Source organism: Nannospalax galili, unplaced genomic scaffold (genome assembly GCF_000622305.1).
Source record: "Nannospalax galili isolate Female #2095 unplaced genomic scaffold, S.galili_v1.0 scaffold1054, whole genome shotgun sequence".
NCBI classification, from domain to species: domain Eukaryota; kingdom Metazoa; phylum Chordata; class Mammalia; order Rodentia; family Spalacidae; genus Nannospalax; species Nannospalax galili.
This window is the reverse complement of record NW_008335006.1, coordinates 819004-837001: the sequence shown is the minus strand read 5'-3', so window position 1 is coordinate 837001 and position 17998 is coordinate 819004. Positions and strand designations below refer to the sequence as shown.

The 17998-nt window shown below is 40.0% G+C and overlaps 1 protein-coding gene across 5 annotated transcripts in view; it reads left to right on the top strand.

The window, feature by feature from the left end:
- Ankrd31 (ankyrin repeat domain 31) overlaps positions 1 to 17998 on the top strand; it is a 193906-nt gene that overhangs the window by 9768 nt on the left and 166140 nt on the right. For all 5 annotated transcript variants that reach the window (XM_029561906.1, XM_029561905.1, XM_029561909.1 and 2 more), the window contains exon 2: positions 6957 to 7030. In XM_029561906.1, coding sequence (XP_029417766.1) covers positions 6957 to 7030 — 74 coding nt within the window. The remainder of the gene's footprint in view (positions 1 to 6956; positions 7031 to 17998) is intronic.

The following is a 17998-nucleotide window of genomic DNA, read 5'->3' as shown; positions in this document are numbered from 1 at the left end:
CAAAAGCAGATGGGGAGGGAAGAAGCCCCAAGATTTCCCAGGGAGTGGATTGAGTAGCTGGGTTGTACTGTATGCAAAGGATCAGGGAGAGTAAAGGTAAGCCTCGGAGCCCCCAGTAAGAGGCTGTCAGCCCCAGAAAGAGGCTGGCGGGTGTTGCAGGACCAGGGAAGTAGAGGGAGGTGAGGGCGGGGCCAGGTCCAGAAGCAGTGCTCCTGGGGCCCAAGGAAGGCACTAAGTTGGTCTGGGTGAAAAAGATCAGGAAGCAGTATTGGTTCCCCAGGTGTCTGGGGACCCAAGACTAGGAATGGCGCAGGGCCCAAACTAGGAGAGAACAGCAGGGGAGAATGTGGCTGGGTGAGTCAAGGCGCGGAGGTCTGCATTTTAGACTTACCCCCAGAGGCCTGAGGATAGGAGTGCAGGGTAGGAGAGTTAGCCAGTGGTGCAGGTCCAGGGGAGCAGAGAAAGGTGAGGGCAGGGCCTGGTCCAGAAGCGGTGCTCCTGGGGCCCAAGAAAGGCACTAAGTTGGTCTGGGTGAAAAGGATAAGGAAGCAGTATTGGTTCCCTAGGTGTCTGGGGCCCCAAGACTAGGAATGGTGCAGGGCCCAAACTAGGAGTAGAGAACAGTGGGGGAGATCAAAGGGCGAATGTGGCTGAGTGCGTCAAGGCGCAGAGGGCTTTGCTATGGACTTACCCCAAGAGGCCTGAGGATAGGAGTGCAGTGAGCTTTTTTTTTAAATGTATACATATGGTTGGGTTTGGCCTTCTTTTTACGCGGGGAACATTTTAATAAATACATGGAGTCTCCACAACCATCACAGTCAGGATCCAGAAGTCTTTGTATCGTGCTCTATTAGAACTGTTCTCTTACATGCAAGGTCACTTTTTCTTTCATTTGTTCTCAGTAGTTTAATTATGATATTTCTGTTCTAGTTTGCTTCTCTATTGCTGTGACAAAACACTCTGACCAATACCAACTTGGGGAGGAAAGGGTTTATTTGGCTTACATCTTGTGGGTCACAATTCATCATGGAGTTCATCATGGTAGGAACTCAGGGCAGGAACCTAGAGGCAGGAGCTGAAGCACAGGCGGTGAAGGAACACTGCTTACTGGCTTGTTCCTGTCATGCTCAGCCTGCTTTATACAATACTGGACCACCTGCCCAGGGGTGGCACCACCCACAGTGGGCTGCCCCCCCATCACTCAATAATCAAGAAAATGTACCACAGACATGCCCACAGACCAGTTCAATGGAGGAAATTCCCCATATGAGGCTCCCTCAACCCAGGTGTGTCAAGTTGACAAAGCTATCCAGCACAACCTTTCAGCATGGTTTCCCTTGGGTTTTCCATGTGTGGCTCTCACTGAGCTTCCTGAATATGTAAATTCAACAAATTTAGGAAGTTTTCTGTCATGATTTCTTCAGGTATTCTTTTCCTACCTCAGTCTCTTCTTCTCTTTCTCCCTCCTTCCCTCCCTCCCTCCCTCCATCCCTCCTTTCCTTCCTTCGTTCCTTCCTTCGGGATCCGACGGTCTCTTCTGACCTCTGTGGGCATTGCACAACATGGATGCACTTACCTACATGCAGGCAATATACAAATACACATAAAAATAAAAATAATAGAATTTTTTTTAAAAAGCCTCTTTTCTTTCTTGGGCTGGAGAGATGGCTCAGCGGTTAAGAACACTGGCTGTTCTTGTAGAAGACCCGGGTTTGAATCCCAGCACCCACATGGCAGCTACCAACTGTCCGTAACTCCAGTTCCAGGGGATCCAACAGCCTCTTTTGTCCCCTGTGGGCACTGCACGACATGGGTGCACTTATCTACATACAGGCAGCACACACATACACATAAAAAAAAGAATAAAAATATTTTAAGTTGTTTATTGTGTATACGTGTATGCATGATATGTGTGGGTGCATGTGCCATGGCATATATATGGAGGTTAGAGGACATCTTTGCAGAGTCAGTTCTTTCCTTCCACCATTATGTGGGGTAGAACTCAGGTCCCCAGGCTTGTGCAGCTAGTCCCTTGCCTTAATCTGTGGGGCCGTCTTCCCAGCCCCCAATCTTTTTTTTTTTTCTTACTAATGCTTCAATGATGTAGATGTTAGATCTTGACATACTGTCTCCCAAACCCCTGAGTTTCCATTTAAAATTTTCTCTTGCGAGAAATACTACATTTTTAGGTTCACTTACTCCCCTCCCCTTTTTTTAAAAAAAGAAAAAAACCCCACGAAGTCTTGTTATGTGGCACAGGCTGGCTTGGAACTCACTGCAGGACACACTGAATCTGAGTTCAAGGTCCTCCTGCTTCACCATCCCTAGTGCTAGGGTTATAGGTCTCTGCCACCACTTCTGGCTAACTCCGCTTTTTCCTTTTCTCATCTTATTCTGTTCTTGATCCCATTTGGTGAGTTTTCCATATATAATTTTTCTCTCTAAAATTTTTTCTAGATTCTCTTGCAAAGCTTTTTAGTTCTTTTAAGAATTTTGATCTGTTCATCTGTTGTGTGATTTTTCCTGGAGAGACATGAACAAATATCTGTTCACCCCAGATAGGGGTGTTCACTTTTGTCTCGAGGATGGTTATAATGGCTGCTTTAAAGTCTTTGTCTTGTAATTCCAACACCAGGGTTGTGGTGTAGGGAATCTTTTTCATGTTGAACAGTTTTGAATTCTATACTGGACATTTTGAATATTATGCTCTGGATTTTTGGTCTTATTAAAATCTGTTAGAGAGTATTGGCTTTTATTTGGTTTGACAGTCAGTCCTGACTAGTTTCAGACTGTACTTTCTGTTCTGGCTTTATCCTTGGTGGTTATATCACTGTGTTACTTGAGTCCGTGTGGTGCATTTATCACTCAGGATTATCCTGGGACTTAGGTAGTAGTTAACATAAAGTTCTCCAACCTTTCTTTATGCTTCCTTGGATCTGATGTGCGTGTGGACAGCTTGGGCTATGCCCGGAACTCACATTGGGTCATACACAGGGTATTCTCTTTTCTCTCTCACTTCTCCATAATTGTTACACCCACTCTTTTCCCCAGACCTATTAGCTCCTACTTATTACCAGAAAGACAGGTTTCTCTGAACATTTTTTAGATATTTTTTTACAGTGTGATGGCAGCATTATTCTTTCAGACCTTGTAGCCCAAGGTTAAAAATTAGTATTGTTTCATTGTTGTGGAAATACAAAGTTTAAATAGTGCTAGAATTGAATGCCAGTGGTTTGAGTTTTCTTTGTCTTTAAAACTCTTTACTTATATGTATGTAGTTCATTCTGGCTGTTTCTCATGTACACACTCCCAACTTTGGGATAAAAAGTACATGTCCTAGGAGCACAGAAATCACTATCAGGCAAAATACTATATAGTTGTGCAAAACTGTGTAGGAAAAACAACTGAGTTTCTTCTACAAATGAATTGCAGTCAGGAAGAGAAGGAAGGAATAATTTGTAGATTTTAAAGGGGTCTTAGCAGCTGGAGAGATGGTTCAGCTGTTAAGAGCACTGGCTACTCTTCCATAGGAACTGGGTTTGGTTCCCAGCACCCACATCATGGCTAACAGCCATCTATATAACTCTGGTTCCAGGGAATCTGATGTTCCCTTCTGGCCTCTTCAGGCATTGCATGACACAAGTCCACTTAAAAACATGTAGGCAAAATACTCATAAAATATATATGAATAAGTAAATAAATAAAAGATTTTAAAAGGCTTAAAAAGCATAGAAATCAAATGTAGATGTATACCATAGCACCTTGTTTAGATAATGACTTGAATAAAACAACTGTAAAAATACACATTTGGCTGAGTCAAGTGGCAAAGGCCAGCAATCCCAGCCACTCAGGAGGCAGCAAACTACCCAAATAAAACAAAACCTGGGGTTGTAGCATAGTGCTTCCAAAACACACAGAATGTGACCACTATATCTGAGTTTTCTATTGCTGTGTAATACTCTAAAATGCTATGTCTTAAAACAATAGACAGTATCTTCAGTAAACACTGTCTTAGAGGATTTTTGGTTAAGAATTTACTCGTGGCTTGGTTGTGGCTTAGGGTATCTCACAAAACTGCATTCAAAGTGTCACCTAGGGGTGTGTTATTCTCAAGGATCCACTTTCTATGTGGCTGTTGTGGGATTTAATTCCTTTCTTGGCTGTTGAACTGAGGCCTTCATTTCTAACTTGACTGGAGGCCACCTTGAGTTTCTTGCTGTTGTAAACCTCTCCAAAGGACAGTTCACAGTGTGACAAGCTGGCTTCTATCAGAGGGAAGATGCAATGAGGGAGAACAAGATGGAAGTTAATGTCTAATTTCAGAAATCACATCCTATTTTCTGTATTCTTTTCACTAGAAGAGTCTTTAGGTGCAGCCCATATTCGAAGGAAAGGGTACATGGAGGCATACTTATCAGGAGCTATTTTAAAGGTTACTTATCACAGGCTGAAAATTAAATAATATTAAGAAATGATGATGGTTATTTTGAAAGTTATTATGGTTTTCAAAAATATTCTTTAGAGTTTCATGTTGAAAACTTTTACATGGAATGAATTACCATGTTTAGAATTGGTTTTAATCTCTGGAAGACCAGCAGAGGGCAGAGTTGGTATTGATATTTGAAACTGTCCATTTAAAAGATTAACATTAAGAAAAATAAGTAAACAAGGGGAGTCAGTTACCCCTCCAACCAATCAGGTGAATTTAGCTGCATGTGGGGGAGGGCCTAAGGATATATAAGCCAAGATACCATGAGGCACCTCTCTCACAGGATGTATATTTGAGCATAGACTATATTTGAGTATCCAGCACAGCAGTAAATGGGGCAGGGCTGGGGGGGGGCACCCATTCTTCTGTAAATAAACCCCCACCCTATGCTCTGTTAGCAAGCTGAATAAACTCATTAGGATTTAAAAAAAAAACTTTTACTAGGCAGTCACAGTAAGAATAGGAAAAAAAAAAAAATGGAGATGGCTCCTCTGACTGAGACGCAGTGGAGATCTTTATATTCTTACTATGAGACTGCCAAGATCCTGAAGTAAAGGGAGAAAACAGAGTGTTTTAGGCTGCACTGATGCCAGCTTTAAAAGTTTTATTAAGAAAGTACTCTCTGGTTTATTTGCTTAATAATAAAAAAAGTTATAAACTTAAAAAAAAAAAAAGATTAGGACATTTGCACCACTGCAAAGGTCTTTAGTAGCACCAGTTACAGTCACTATTGCCATCTCATTATGGCCACACCTTTAATAGCAAGCAGTCAGTTTTCTAGTCTTCATGGCTATGATGTTGTCTTTTAAGAATGTTGTCTCATCTTTACAAAAAAACAAAGTAAGTAAACTACATAGCCATGCCTTAGTACAGATGATTTCACATTGTATTCTTGGATTCTGGAACATTTTTAAAGAATTTTTAATGCTAGTAAAATATGTCTTACTCGAGTTTTACTGTTCTAACAATTTTAATGTACAGCTTAGTGGCATTGAGTACATTCACATTGTTCTCTGACCGCCACTACTGTTCCAGAATCATCCAGAAATGACTCAGTCTACCCACTCAACAACATAACTCTGTATTGCTTTCTCTCTCCACCCATGGAAAGCACCACTTTCCTTCTGTATCCATGTATCTGACTCTTCTGAGTACCACATAGGAATAGAATCCTCTACTATCTGTCCTTTTGTGTCTGGCTTATTTCACTTAGTATAATATCTTTGAAGTTCATTTATGTTGCATATGTCTATATTATCTATTTCTTTTCTTTTTAACAGAATAATTCCATGCTGTATTTATTCTGGTTTCTATTGATGGACATTTGTTTGTTTCTACTATTGGGGATCTGTTTTGAATAATGCTTCTATGACTGTGAATTACATAGGTATGGTTGAGTTCCTGTTTTCAGTTCTGTGTATATACTCAGAAGTAGGATTGCTGAACCAAATGGCTGTTCCGATTAATAATTTGAGGAATATTTTTCATAATAGTTATTTCACATTCTCACCAGCAATACATGATTGCCAGTTATTTACATCTTTATTACATTTGTTATATTCTTTCTGTTTTGTGAAACATAGTTTTAAGTAGGACAGGCTGACCTTAATCTTGCTATGTAGCCAAAAATGAGATTGAACTTCTGATCCTCCTACTTCAGTAGGGATTACAGTGGGCACTACCTCACCAGACTTTCTTTCTTTTATTAATTTATAAAAAAAATGACAGCCACCCTGATGAGTTTAAAGTGGTTTCTCATTGTGGTTTTGATTTGTGTTTCTCTAATGATTGGTGGTGTTGGACATATTTTCACATACTTATTGGCCATTTGTTGTTCTTTTGTAATACTTTCAATTTTTACTCGATTTTTAAACAGAAAAGATAAATACTTCACTCTGCCAAGTAGCATACTCACTGTCATGAATCATTGACCATTCCTCTACTAGTTTTATTTCCTTGACTATATTTGGAGCTTCTTGAGGGTCAAAGACTATATTTCTTCCCTCTGTTACCTTGGCGCTGCCTGAAACATAGTAAGAAATAAATCTAAAAATTAAAGAATTCTCTCCCTATATATAATGAAAATATATACTCAGGTTTAGTCCTGTAATTTTAATCTGAACTTCTCTGTGGTATAGAGGATTGCAAAGGAAAAAATCATTAGCACTGGTCCCTCAGTTGATCTCCTCATTTGACCTGTAATCGAATACTATTATTGACTCTTGTCCCCCAAACCAAAAATAATAACAAGATATTTGTTTTTGAGTATGACTATATGAACATTTTTTCTTGAGTAATACTTTCATATGAAAGTATATGTTTCTGCAATAATACTTTGAAATGGAAATATTAGTAGTAGTATAACAGAATTTTAGCAAGCTTAGCCATAATAAAAATGACAGTTAAAATGTTAGTCTATTTTGGAAACATGATAATTAATCTATGCCTTCTCTTTTTCATTTGAAAGGTTGCTCTTTAATAAAGACACAGCATGTAGATCTGAATTCAGTCCCCGTCCTGGTGTAAATGGAATGTGGAAAGGTGAGAAAAATGTTTTACTAAATATCTTAATTATGTTAACATCTTATTTTATGTTTACTCTTAGTCCTTATCTTTGCACAATTTCTTAAAGCCATTTCTAATAGACATGAAAGTCCCTTAAGATCTACTAGAGAGGGATAGCGATGAGAAGAACTATGACTTCTAGAAGCAGTTTAAGACTCCTAGAAAGGGTCCAGAGGTGTTGAAGCGCATCTCTGTAGCTCTTCTCACCTACCCTAATAACCCTAAAACTTGTCTATTTGTAAAAGCACATAACACCATTTTTTCCTTTTCCTTTATTTTTAAAGTTAGCCTACAAAGTAATGAATAATGATACATGTGTATCAATATACTGTGTTCTTATTTATCTCTCATCAGTAATATTTTTGTGTTGTGTGTCCATGTTTTTGTGGGGGGGTGTATACATGCATGTTTGGGTACGTGTGTGTATGTGTGTGCATATATGTGGAAGTCAAAATACAATCTCAGGTATTGTTTCTCAGGTGCCATCCAGCTGTTTTTTAAAATTTTTATTTATTATTTTTCTTTTATGTGTATGAGTGTATTGCCTGCATGTATGTGAGTACACCCGTGTCGTGCAATGCCACGAAGGTCAGAAGAGGGCTTCGGATTACCCTGGAGCTGGAGTTAAGGACGATTTGTAGCCGCCATGTGGGTACTGGGTTTTGAACCTGGGTCCTCTGCAAGAGCAGTCAGTGCTCTTAACCAGTGAGCAATCTCTCCAGCTCCCATCCAGCTGTTTTTTGAGACAGGGTTTCTTAATGGCAGGGTGGCCAACCCCAGGGAATGCCTCTCCATTGCTGGGATTACAAGTGTACACCACCACACCTGGCTTTTTGCTTTTTAGTCAGGGTTTATGTAGCACTGGCTGGCCTGGGACTTCCTATGTAGACCAGGCTGGCCTTGAACTTACAGAAATCTGCAAGCCTCTGCCTCCAGAGTGCTGGGATTAAAGATGTGCACCACCACACCCAGCATACCTGGAATCTTTTTTTTTTTTTTTTAATGTGTATGTGTGTATTGCCTGCATGTAGGTGAGTGCACCCATGTCGTGCAGTGCCTGCAGAGGACAGAAGAGGCTTTTGGATCCCCTGGGACTGGAGTTATGGACAGTTGTTAGCTGCCATGTGGGTACTGAGATTCAAACCCAGGTCTTCTGCAAGAACAGCCAGTGTTCTTAACCGCTAAGCCATCTGTCCAGCCCTGATACCTGGAATTTTTTAACTTAGGTTCTGAGGATCCAAACTCATGGCAGTTGTCATTTTTTTTTCTTGATTCTAATCATTACAGCGGGGGTGAAATAGAAGCTGAGAATAGTTTTTTTAAGTGAATTTTTGTGACGTTCATACAATATATTTTAATTGAATTTAGATTCTCTCCTCCATCTCTATTCCCCCCAACTATACCTGCCCAATTTCATGTATTCTGTTATATATATTAAGGCCTATAGAATCAGACTTTCGTCCCCAAATGCCCTTTGGTGTGGGTCTATCCACTGGAGCCTAGTTAACGTACTGAGAGTCCCATACTAAAGAAGACTGATTCTCCCCTTCCCAGCAGCTATCTGCTGCCGATAATTCCTCAGATAGGGTTGAGGTTTCTTTCTCACCTCCCCCCATCATCTCTGTGATTTTGTCATGGGACTTGTGCATGCTGTCACCATGCTGTGAGCACATTTGAGTAACTGTCCAGTTGTCTGAAAAACTGTTTTCCTGTGGTTTTTCAACATGTCTGACTCTTACAGTCTTTCTACTCCCTCTTCTGCAATGATCCCTGCACGTTGGCAGGCAGAAGTTTTGATAAAGGTGTCCTATTTAGGGATAAGTACTCTGTAGCCTCTTAGTCTCTGCACACTGGCCAGTTGTGGGTCTCTGGGTTAATCACCACCTGCTACATAAGGAAACTTCTTTGGTGAGAGTTGAGAGATGCATTAATCCATGGTTATAACAATAAGTCATTAGGAATTGGTTTAATAAAATACATATATATATACATATATATACTTAGCAGAATAATAATATTAGGCTCTCCCCTATGGCCTGTGACCTGTCTAAACACAGTTTCCTAGACCTGATACCAATGTCAGATAAGGGATCCATCTTATGAAATGGACCTTAAGTCAAATTAGGAAGTAGTTGGTTACTTCCATAATATTTGTGCCACTGTTGCACCTGTGGACATATTATGCTAAGCCAGTTGTTGTAGATCACAGAATTCACAGCTGGGTAAGGTTGATGATTAATTTTCTCTTTTAGTAGCATGCATAAACCTTCCAGCACTATGAAATATTTTTCAAATATTTATTGGCTATTTGTGTTTCTCCTATTCTTGAGAACTCTCTTATTCAGTTTATTAGCCTATTTTTTGATTAGATGATTTTTTTGGTGTTTATTTTTTCAGTTCTTTATTCTTGATATTAGTCCCATGTCTGATGTGAAGTTGACAAAGATTTTTTTTGGCCCATTCTGTAGGTGGTCTCTTCACTGTAGTGATCATTCCCTTTGCTGTGAAGAATTTTATTTTCATGTAATCTCACTTATCTATTCTTGAGATAATTTCCCCTGATTTTGGAGCCTTTTCTAGAAAATCTTTGCCTATGCATATATCTTAAAGTGTTTTTGTCTAGCAATTTTAAAGTTTTAGATCATACATTAAAGGTCTTTTGATCCATTTTGAAATGATTTTTGAACAAGTTGAATCATGGGCTCTAATTTCATTCTTCTACATATAGAAATTTAGTTTTCTAACACCATTTGTTGAAGAGGCTGTTCTTTTTCCAAAATATGTTTTTGACACCTTTGTAAAAAATGAGGCAGTTATAACTATGTGTGTTTATTTCTGGATCTTGTATTCTGCCATGGTCTGCACATCTGTTTTTATGTTTCTGCAATATAATTTGACATGAGGACATTTTATGTGTCTGAGTGTTTTGCCTGCGCGTATGAAGATACACCACATATGTGCAGTGCAGTGTACATGGAAGCCCGGAAGAGGGCTTGAAACTTGAGTTACAGACGGTTATTAACTGCCACGTAGGTTTTGTACCCTGAACCTGGGTCCTCTAGAAGAGCTGCCAGTGCTCTTAACTATTGATCCTTCTCTCTAGCCTCTTTCTTCAGTGTCTGTTCTAGTTAGCTTCTCTATTGCTGTGACAAAACACTCTGACCCATACCATCTTGGGAAGGAAAGGGTTTATTTGATTTACATCTCCCAGGTCACAGTTCATCACTGAGGGATCCCAATGTAGGAACTTAGGGCAGGAACCTGGAGCATAGACCATGGAGGATGGCTGCTTATTGGCTTGCTCCCTTAGCCTATATTCAGCCTGCTTTCTTATACAATACAGGACCAACTGCCCAGGGGTGGCACTGCTCACAGTGGGCTGGGCCCTCTCACATCACTCAACAATCAAGAAAATGTCCTCCAGACATGGCCATAGGCCAGTTCAATAGAGGCAATTCTCCAATTGAGGCTTCGTCTGCCCGGGTATGTCAAACTGACAACTAAAGCTATCTGGCACAGTGTCTTAAAGTTTTCATTGTAGAGGTCTTTCACCTCCCTGGTTAGGTTTTTTTCCTAGGTATTTTATTTTATTTTTTAAAGCTATTATGGATGGGCTTTTTTCCAATTTCCTTCTTAGCATGTTTGTTATTGGTATATAGACCATTACCGAGTTTTATATGTTGATTTCGTATTCTGCTACTTTAGTGTTTATCAGTCTAAGAATTTTCTTGTAGAATCTCTATGGTCTTTTAACTATAAGATCATTGTATCTGTCATAGGAATACTTTGCTTCTTTTCCTATTTGTATTTCTTTTATTTCTTTCTCTTGTTTTATTGTTCTAGCTAAGATAATAAGCATTACATTGAATAAGAGTGGAGAAAGGCACCTTTGAGAAAGGTCTCATTCTGGATTTTAGAAGAAATATTCTGTTTTTTCTTATTTAGAATAATGTTTGTTACAGGTTTGTCATAGAGAACCTTTATTACACTGAGGTATTTTCCTTCTACTCCTCGTTTCTTCAGGGACTTTAACATGAAGGGATGTTGAATTTTGTTGCAAGCCCTTTCTGCATCTCTTGAAATGGTTATGCAATTTTTATTCAGTTCTATGTGTGCTGTTACATAGTGACTTGTGTATGTTGGACCAACTTTGCATTCTTGGAATGAAACTAACTTGGGCATGGTGTATGGTTTGCTTTTCATTTTTATTTTTTAACTTATGTGTATATGTGTGAGTCTGTGTGTAGGTATATGCACATGAGTGCCTGTGCCTGCAAGGTTCCATACTCAAATTTCCACTGCTTTAAAAAAAAAAACCATACTGAGTTTCTTATTTCCAACATTTCTGTTTTTCTCAAAATCTGTGTTTCTTTGCTGAGCCTTTCTTCCATGTTACTGACTTTTTTGTCCATGTTACTGACTTTCTCATTGATTTTGCTTACTTTTTCCTCCTTGCTATTAGGTCCTGTATTGATTTGATTTACATGTTTGTAATCTCTTTTAGATTATTGATCTAAAACTTTTGAAATCATCATTTGGTATTTGGCCAGTATCAGTTCATATCTTTGAGTTCAGTAGTTGAAGGGTTATGAGCTATTGGGGGATGCCTCTTGCCTTTTCATATCTCTTGTGCTCTGTATTCGTATTTGCATATTTGTTGGTTTTAGTTATTTCTTTTGGTTTTATTTGGGGGTCTTATTAAGCAGTATACTCTTGAAGGCTCAATCCCCAGTACCAATAATGGAAGAGGAAGAAACCCAATTTTGGAAGTAGCTTCTGTTTCCACTTCCTCTGCCAGGAGCCATGGGGCTGAAATAGCGTTTAGCTTACTTTTTATTGGTATATCACCTGTCTTTCACCAGTCTTAATCTTATAGACTAAAATTAAATTATACCACACAATCTTTGTATACACACACACACTCACGCACACACGCACGCACGCACACACGCACACACACACGCACAAATATATTGCTTCACCTGCCAATCCTCCATACTTGCTTAGCCTATCTTTCTAGGTTTATTTATGTGATTCTGAAAAAAATTCTTCATAAAGAGTCTGCAGTAGCTGATTAAGAGTAGATTATTTATTTTCACAGTTTCTTTCTGTGAACCTTTCTTTTATTTTGGAGTATGTCTAGAAGTAATAAAACAGAATAAAAAGTTTTCAGTGCACATGAAGGTCTTCTAACTTTTGTGTATTGCTTTGTAGTTCACAGTCTTTTCATTATACATTGTCTCATCTTATGTCTCAATGGAAAGCTAATTTCATCATGAAGTTGCCCTTGGTACTTGCAATTATATGGGACAGTGAGTAATATTGGTCTTCAGAATGCCTTCTTGAGTTGGCATAAATCCTGTGCTCAATACCACCATTGCTACAAATTCACATATGCAAGCTTCCAGTGACCTGAAAGTCTCTACTTCCCAGTGTTCATGAACCAGCCCTGGCAGGAACCTTTGCTTGCTGAACCCTTTATAGGCCCCTAAAATACTTTTAAAATATAAAATATATAATGTAGGAGACCTTAGCAGACAGTCTGAGAGTACCTGTGCTGGCCTCCATCAGGTTTAGGGGCTAATTTATCTCAGCAGACTACCTGAGAGTGTCTGGATCCAGCCTCCACATGGTGGTGAGCTTCCCCAGCTCCCTAACTAGGTCCCTCTCACAGCCCCAGGGCAGACCTCTGCCCTGTGGTAGGGTAAAGCTGAGACCTTAGCAGACAGCCTGAGAAAGCCTGTTCTGGCCTCCATCTGGCGTAGGGGCTGAGATCTTAGCAGACCTCATGAGAGTGCTTGATCTGTTCTCCCTCTGGTATAGGGCCTGAGAACTCAGTAGGCCACCTGAGAGTGCCTCCATCTGGTGTAGGGTCTGAGAACTCATCAGACTGAGAGCACCTGATCTGGCCTCCATCTGGTGTAGGGGCTGAGAACTCAGTAGACTGCCTGAGAGCACCTGATCTGGCCTCCATCTGGTGTAGAGGCTGAGAACTCAGAAAATGAGAGTGCCAAAATTGGGCCTTCCCTTAGGGAACTTCCCAAATTGTGCTCTGAGTACTCGCTAGTAAGGGTCTAAATGTTAGAAGAAAGCCTGAGTGTATCTGACTGGAGCCTGACTTGGGCTTCTGCAGGAGCTCCTGAGTAGCTGAACTGAAGCCATCAGTTCCCTCCAAAATAAAATCTGAAAGAACCTGAAACCTAAACCAACCAGCTTTACATAATCAATAAGAAAATGATGAAGGCACACCAATAATACAAACAGAAGCAAATTTCAACTCAATGAACGAAAACTTGATTTTCATATCAGAATCACAAACAAAAAAAGAAACTCACATCTCAAAACCACAATGAAAAAATAATAAAATAAAAAGCCAAAATACTATGTCCCCACCAAACTCCACCAGTCATGTAGAAGAGTTCTACAAGGAGAACCTCTAAAACAACCCAAGACACAGAATTAAAAAGAACAGTCAGGTGGATCTCTGTGAGTTCAAGGCCAGCCTGGTCTACATAGTGAGTTCCAGGACAGCTGGGGCTATAGGGAGACCCTGTCTCAAAAAGACCAAAAAAAAAAAAAAAAAAAAAAACAGTCATACATAAACATGATCAAGGAATTCAGTGAATTGAAAGAACACACGAACAAACAAATCAAACTAAAAGAACATAGGAATATATTTCTGAATTCACAAAAGAGAGAGAAACATTGAAGAAAACTCAGGCTGAAATGAAGAAGGAAGTAAAAAACTCAGTAAGCCGACTTGAAATAACAGGGGGAAGCTTTGCCTCTAGAATGAATGAAATGGAAAAGAGAATATCAGCACTGAAGGATAAAGTTGAAGAATTGGACCACTCAGGCAAAGTTTATGGAAAAATTTAAAAAACACAGGAATGGAATATGCAGGAGATGTGGAACACCATGAAAAGACCAAGTCTACATATCATAGGCACAGAGGAAGAAGAATTTCGGGTTAATTGTATTGACCAGACCTTAAACAGGATTGTAGAAGAAAATTTCCCAAAATTAAGGAAAGACATCTCCATACAAATACAAGAAGCACATAGAACATTAAATAGACAAGACCAGAAAAGAAACTCCCCACAGCATATCATAGTAAAACACTAAATGTTCAGAACAAAGAGAGAATACTGAAAGAGGCAAAAGAAAAACAACAAGTCACATATAAAGGAAAGCCCATCAGAATAACAGCTGACTTATCAATGCATAGTATGAAAGCCAGAAGAGCCTGGACCAAGGTATTTCCAGTTCTGCATGATAATAGATACCAGCCCAGAATACTTTGCCAAAAAAGCAGCCCTGAGCACAAAGAGCAATGCTGAGAGGATTACTACACTAGATCTCAAAGTATACTACAGAGCAGTAGTCATAAAAACAGCATGGTAGTGGCACAAAAATAGACATTGACCAATGGAACATCATTGAAGACCCAAACCTGAGTACATGCAATTTCAGCCACCTGATATTTGATAAAGGTGCTAAGAACACACAATGGAAGAAAGACAGCATTTCAACAAATGGCACTGGCAAAACTGGATCTCCACCTGTAGAAGAATGAAGCTAAACCTCTGTCTTTCACCCTGCACAAAAGTCAACTTCAAATGGATCAAAGACCTTAATGTGAAACTGGAAACCCTGAAACTATTAGAAGAAAATATTGGCAGTAAGTAACCTGCAAGATATAGGTGTAGGAAAGGATTTTCTAAATCTGACAGCAGTTTCTGAGAAATTAAGGTCAACAATCAACAAGTGGGACCTCATTAAACTAAAAAGCTACCGTATAGCAAAAGAAACAGTGAAATGAAGAGAAAACCCACAGAGTAGGAAAAAACTTCATCAGTGACACATCAGTACTGGATAGCTTTAGTGTCAACTTGACACACCTGGGTTGAGGGAGCCTCAATTGGGGAATTACCTTCATTGGATTGGACTGAGGCCATGTCCACGGGGCACTTTCTCGATTGTTGAGTGATGTGGGAGGGCCCAGCCCACTGAGTGATTCCATCCCTGGGCAGGTAGGCCTGTGTTGCATAAGAAAGCAGGCTGAGCAGGGGCCAGGGGAGCAAGCCAGTAAGCAGCATTCCTCCATGGCCTGTGCTCTAGCTCCTGCCTCCAGGTTCCTGTTCTGAGTTCCTACCTTGGGCTCCTGGATGAACTGTGACCCAGGATATGTAAGCTAAATAAACTCTTTCCTCCCCAAGTTGGTAGTGGTCAGAGTATTTTGTCACAGCAGTGAAGAACAAACTAGGACAACATCTGGCAAAGGTTTAACATCCAGAATTTATAAAGAACTCAAAAAATAAAGAAGCGAGTAAGTAAATGACCCAGTTAAAAGATGGGCTAAAGATCTAAGCAGAGAGTTCTCAAAGGAAAAAATAAAGATTATAAATAAATGAACACATCTTAAAAACAGAGCTCTTAAAGGAAGAAATAAAGATTATAAAGAAATAAACATATCTTAAAAAGTGTTCAACATCATTAGCAATTAGGGAAATGCAAATTAAAACCACTTTAATGTTTCACCTTACTCCAGTCATACTGGCTAGGATCAAGAGAACAAATGACACCAAATGCTGGCAAGGATGTGGAGAAAGGGGAGGGGAATGCTCATTCACTGCTGGTGGGATTGCAAACAACTTGTGCAATCCCTATGGAAAACAGTGTGGTGAACTCTTTTTTTTTTGGAGCTGAGGACCGAACCCAGGGCCTTGCGCTTGTTAGGCAAGCGATCTACCACTGAGCTAAATCCCCAACCCTGTGAACTCTTAAAAACACTAAAAATGAACCTACCATATGACCCAGTTTTACCACTCCTTGGTATATACTCAAAGGACTCATCCTATTGTAGAGACATTTGTATAACCATGTTTATTGCTGCTCTTTTCACAATAGCTAAGAGGTGGAAGCAACCTAAATGCCTCTCAACTGACAAGTGGTTAACAAAAATGTAGTATATTTACACAATGAAGTTCTATTCAGCAGTGAAGAAAGATGAAATATTGAAATTTTCAGGTAAATGAATCTAGAAACTGTTATACTAAGTGAAGTAACACAGATTCGGAAAAACAAAAGACATATGTTCTCCCTCATTTGCGAATCCTAGCACCAAATCCTTATAAGTGAGTGCACGTCCTGATGTAACTGCAGGGACCAGGAATATGGAAGGGAAACAAGGAGGTATAGGGAAAGAAGGAACCTGAGAGAGAATAGTAGGATAAAGGTGTTACTAAGGGAGAAATATGTAAAAAGGGGGTGATTAAAGAGGGGGGAAGAAGGGCTATAAAAAGAACTATGGCAATAAAGGGGGGGGGATCTCCAGATACACACATTAAAAAAAAAAAGCCTTAAGCACAGAAGAAATCCTATGGGGATGGAAGACTGTCCTTCCAGAAGTAATGAAGCAATACGGTTGTTCAATGAAAATCCCAGTGCCAGATGTGGGTTGCCCCCGCTATGAGCTGTTGGTCTGAGAGGCCCTAGAGGTCCCCAGAACAAAAAAGGCCATTGCCAATAATGTTGGTTGTACACAGGAAGTGGGCAGAAAAACCCTATTGCTGAAGACACTGCATGATGTGAGTGCAGGAGAGGGAGAAATCAAGCTTGGACTAAGCTGGAAACTCTGCCACTGGATGGGTGGCTTTCATGGTGCCAAAAGGCAATATGTAGATGACTGGAAGATGATCATTCCCTATAATTCTGCTCAATGACAGACCCCACATGTTGCACTATCAACATACCAAACAAGATATTCCTGCTAGTGCAATAGTGGAGCATCTAGTGTATGTACAACCAGCAAATTTTTGAATGGCTATAATGCCTGCTCCTAGGAGTGGAACACACATCTGGTACTATAGACTAGGCTAACCCCCTGATCTTGGGGAGAATATAGGCCCCAGTGGGAAGCCACTGCAATTGTTTTGTTAGATGGATGTGATGCACCTAATAAAGTACTGTCCAAGCATTTGTGTTTTCATCCATAGGTTAAGTTATTATAGCAGCCACTGTTTAGGTGTTTTTGCTTTTTCCTGTTTGTGTTTTTATAGTAGATGGAATCCCACTGAAATGGGCTAATAGCCCATGGAAAACAGACGATACAGAGACCCCAAAGTTCAGTGCTTTGTCACAAGCTCATCCCACACCTCCTACCCCCTCTAAGCCTCAGGAACTTTTGTGGAAGAGGTTGGTGGAAAGAATGTAAGAGCTGGAAGAAGGGGTGGAGTGTTAACTGGATGTGTCCTCCGACCATTATGCTGGCAAGCTATAGTCACATCTCCTTCCTGTCGAACGGGGAGTCAGTTACCCCTCCCACCCAGTCAGTCAACCTAAGCTGCATGTGGGGGAGGGACTAAGGATATATAAGCTAAGAATGCCATGAGGTACCTCTCTGGCCATTTTGTGAAGCTGTCAGAAAGTCACAGTATCTATATTTGAGTGTGGACTTTCCAGAGCAGCCATAAGGCGGGGGGCATCCAAGCTTCTGTAAATAAACCCCCACCCTATGCTCTGCTAGTAAGCCCAATAAACTAGTTAGGATTAAAAAAAAAAAAACAGAGCTAATGGAAATCTTCATTATTCCACCAAAGTTGATCCCATGCTGGCAAATTTTTTCATCTTTGATTTTTTTTGGGGGGAGGGGAGGTTGTTTTGAAATAAGGTCTCCCTGTGACTCCAGCTGGCCTGGAGCTCGCTGAGTGGACCAGGCTGGCCTCAAACTCACAGAGATCTGCTGGGCTCTGCCACCCAGGTGCTGGGACTGAAGACGTGTGCCACCATGCCCAGCTTTAGTCTTTGATTCTTATCCCTACTTTTCCACCCTTAAACTTCATTGTATATATTTTTTTATGTAACCTGGAAAATGTGTTAAAAATTGCCCCTCTTTGGAATAATAAAAATATTCTTTAAATAAAATAAATATATATATAAAAT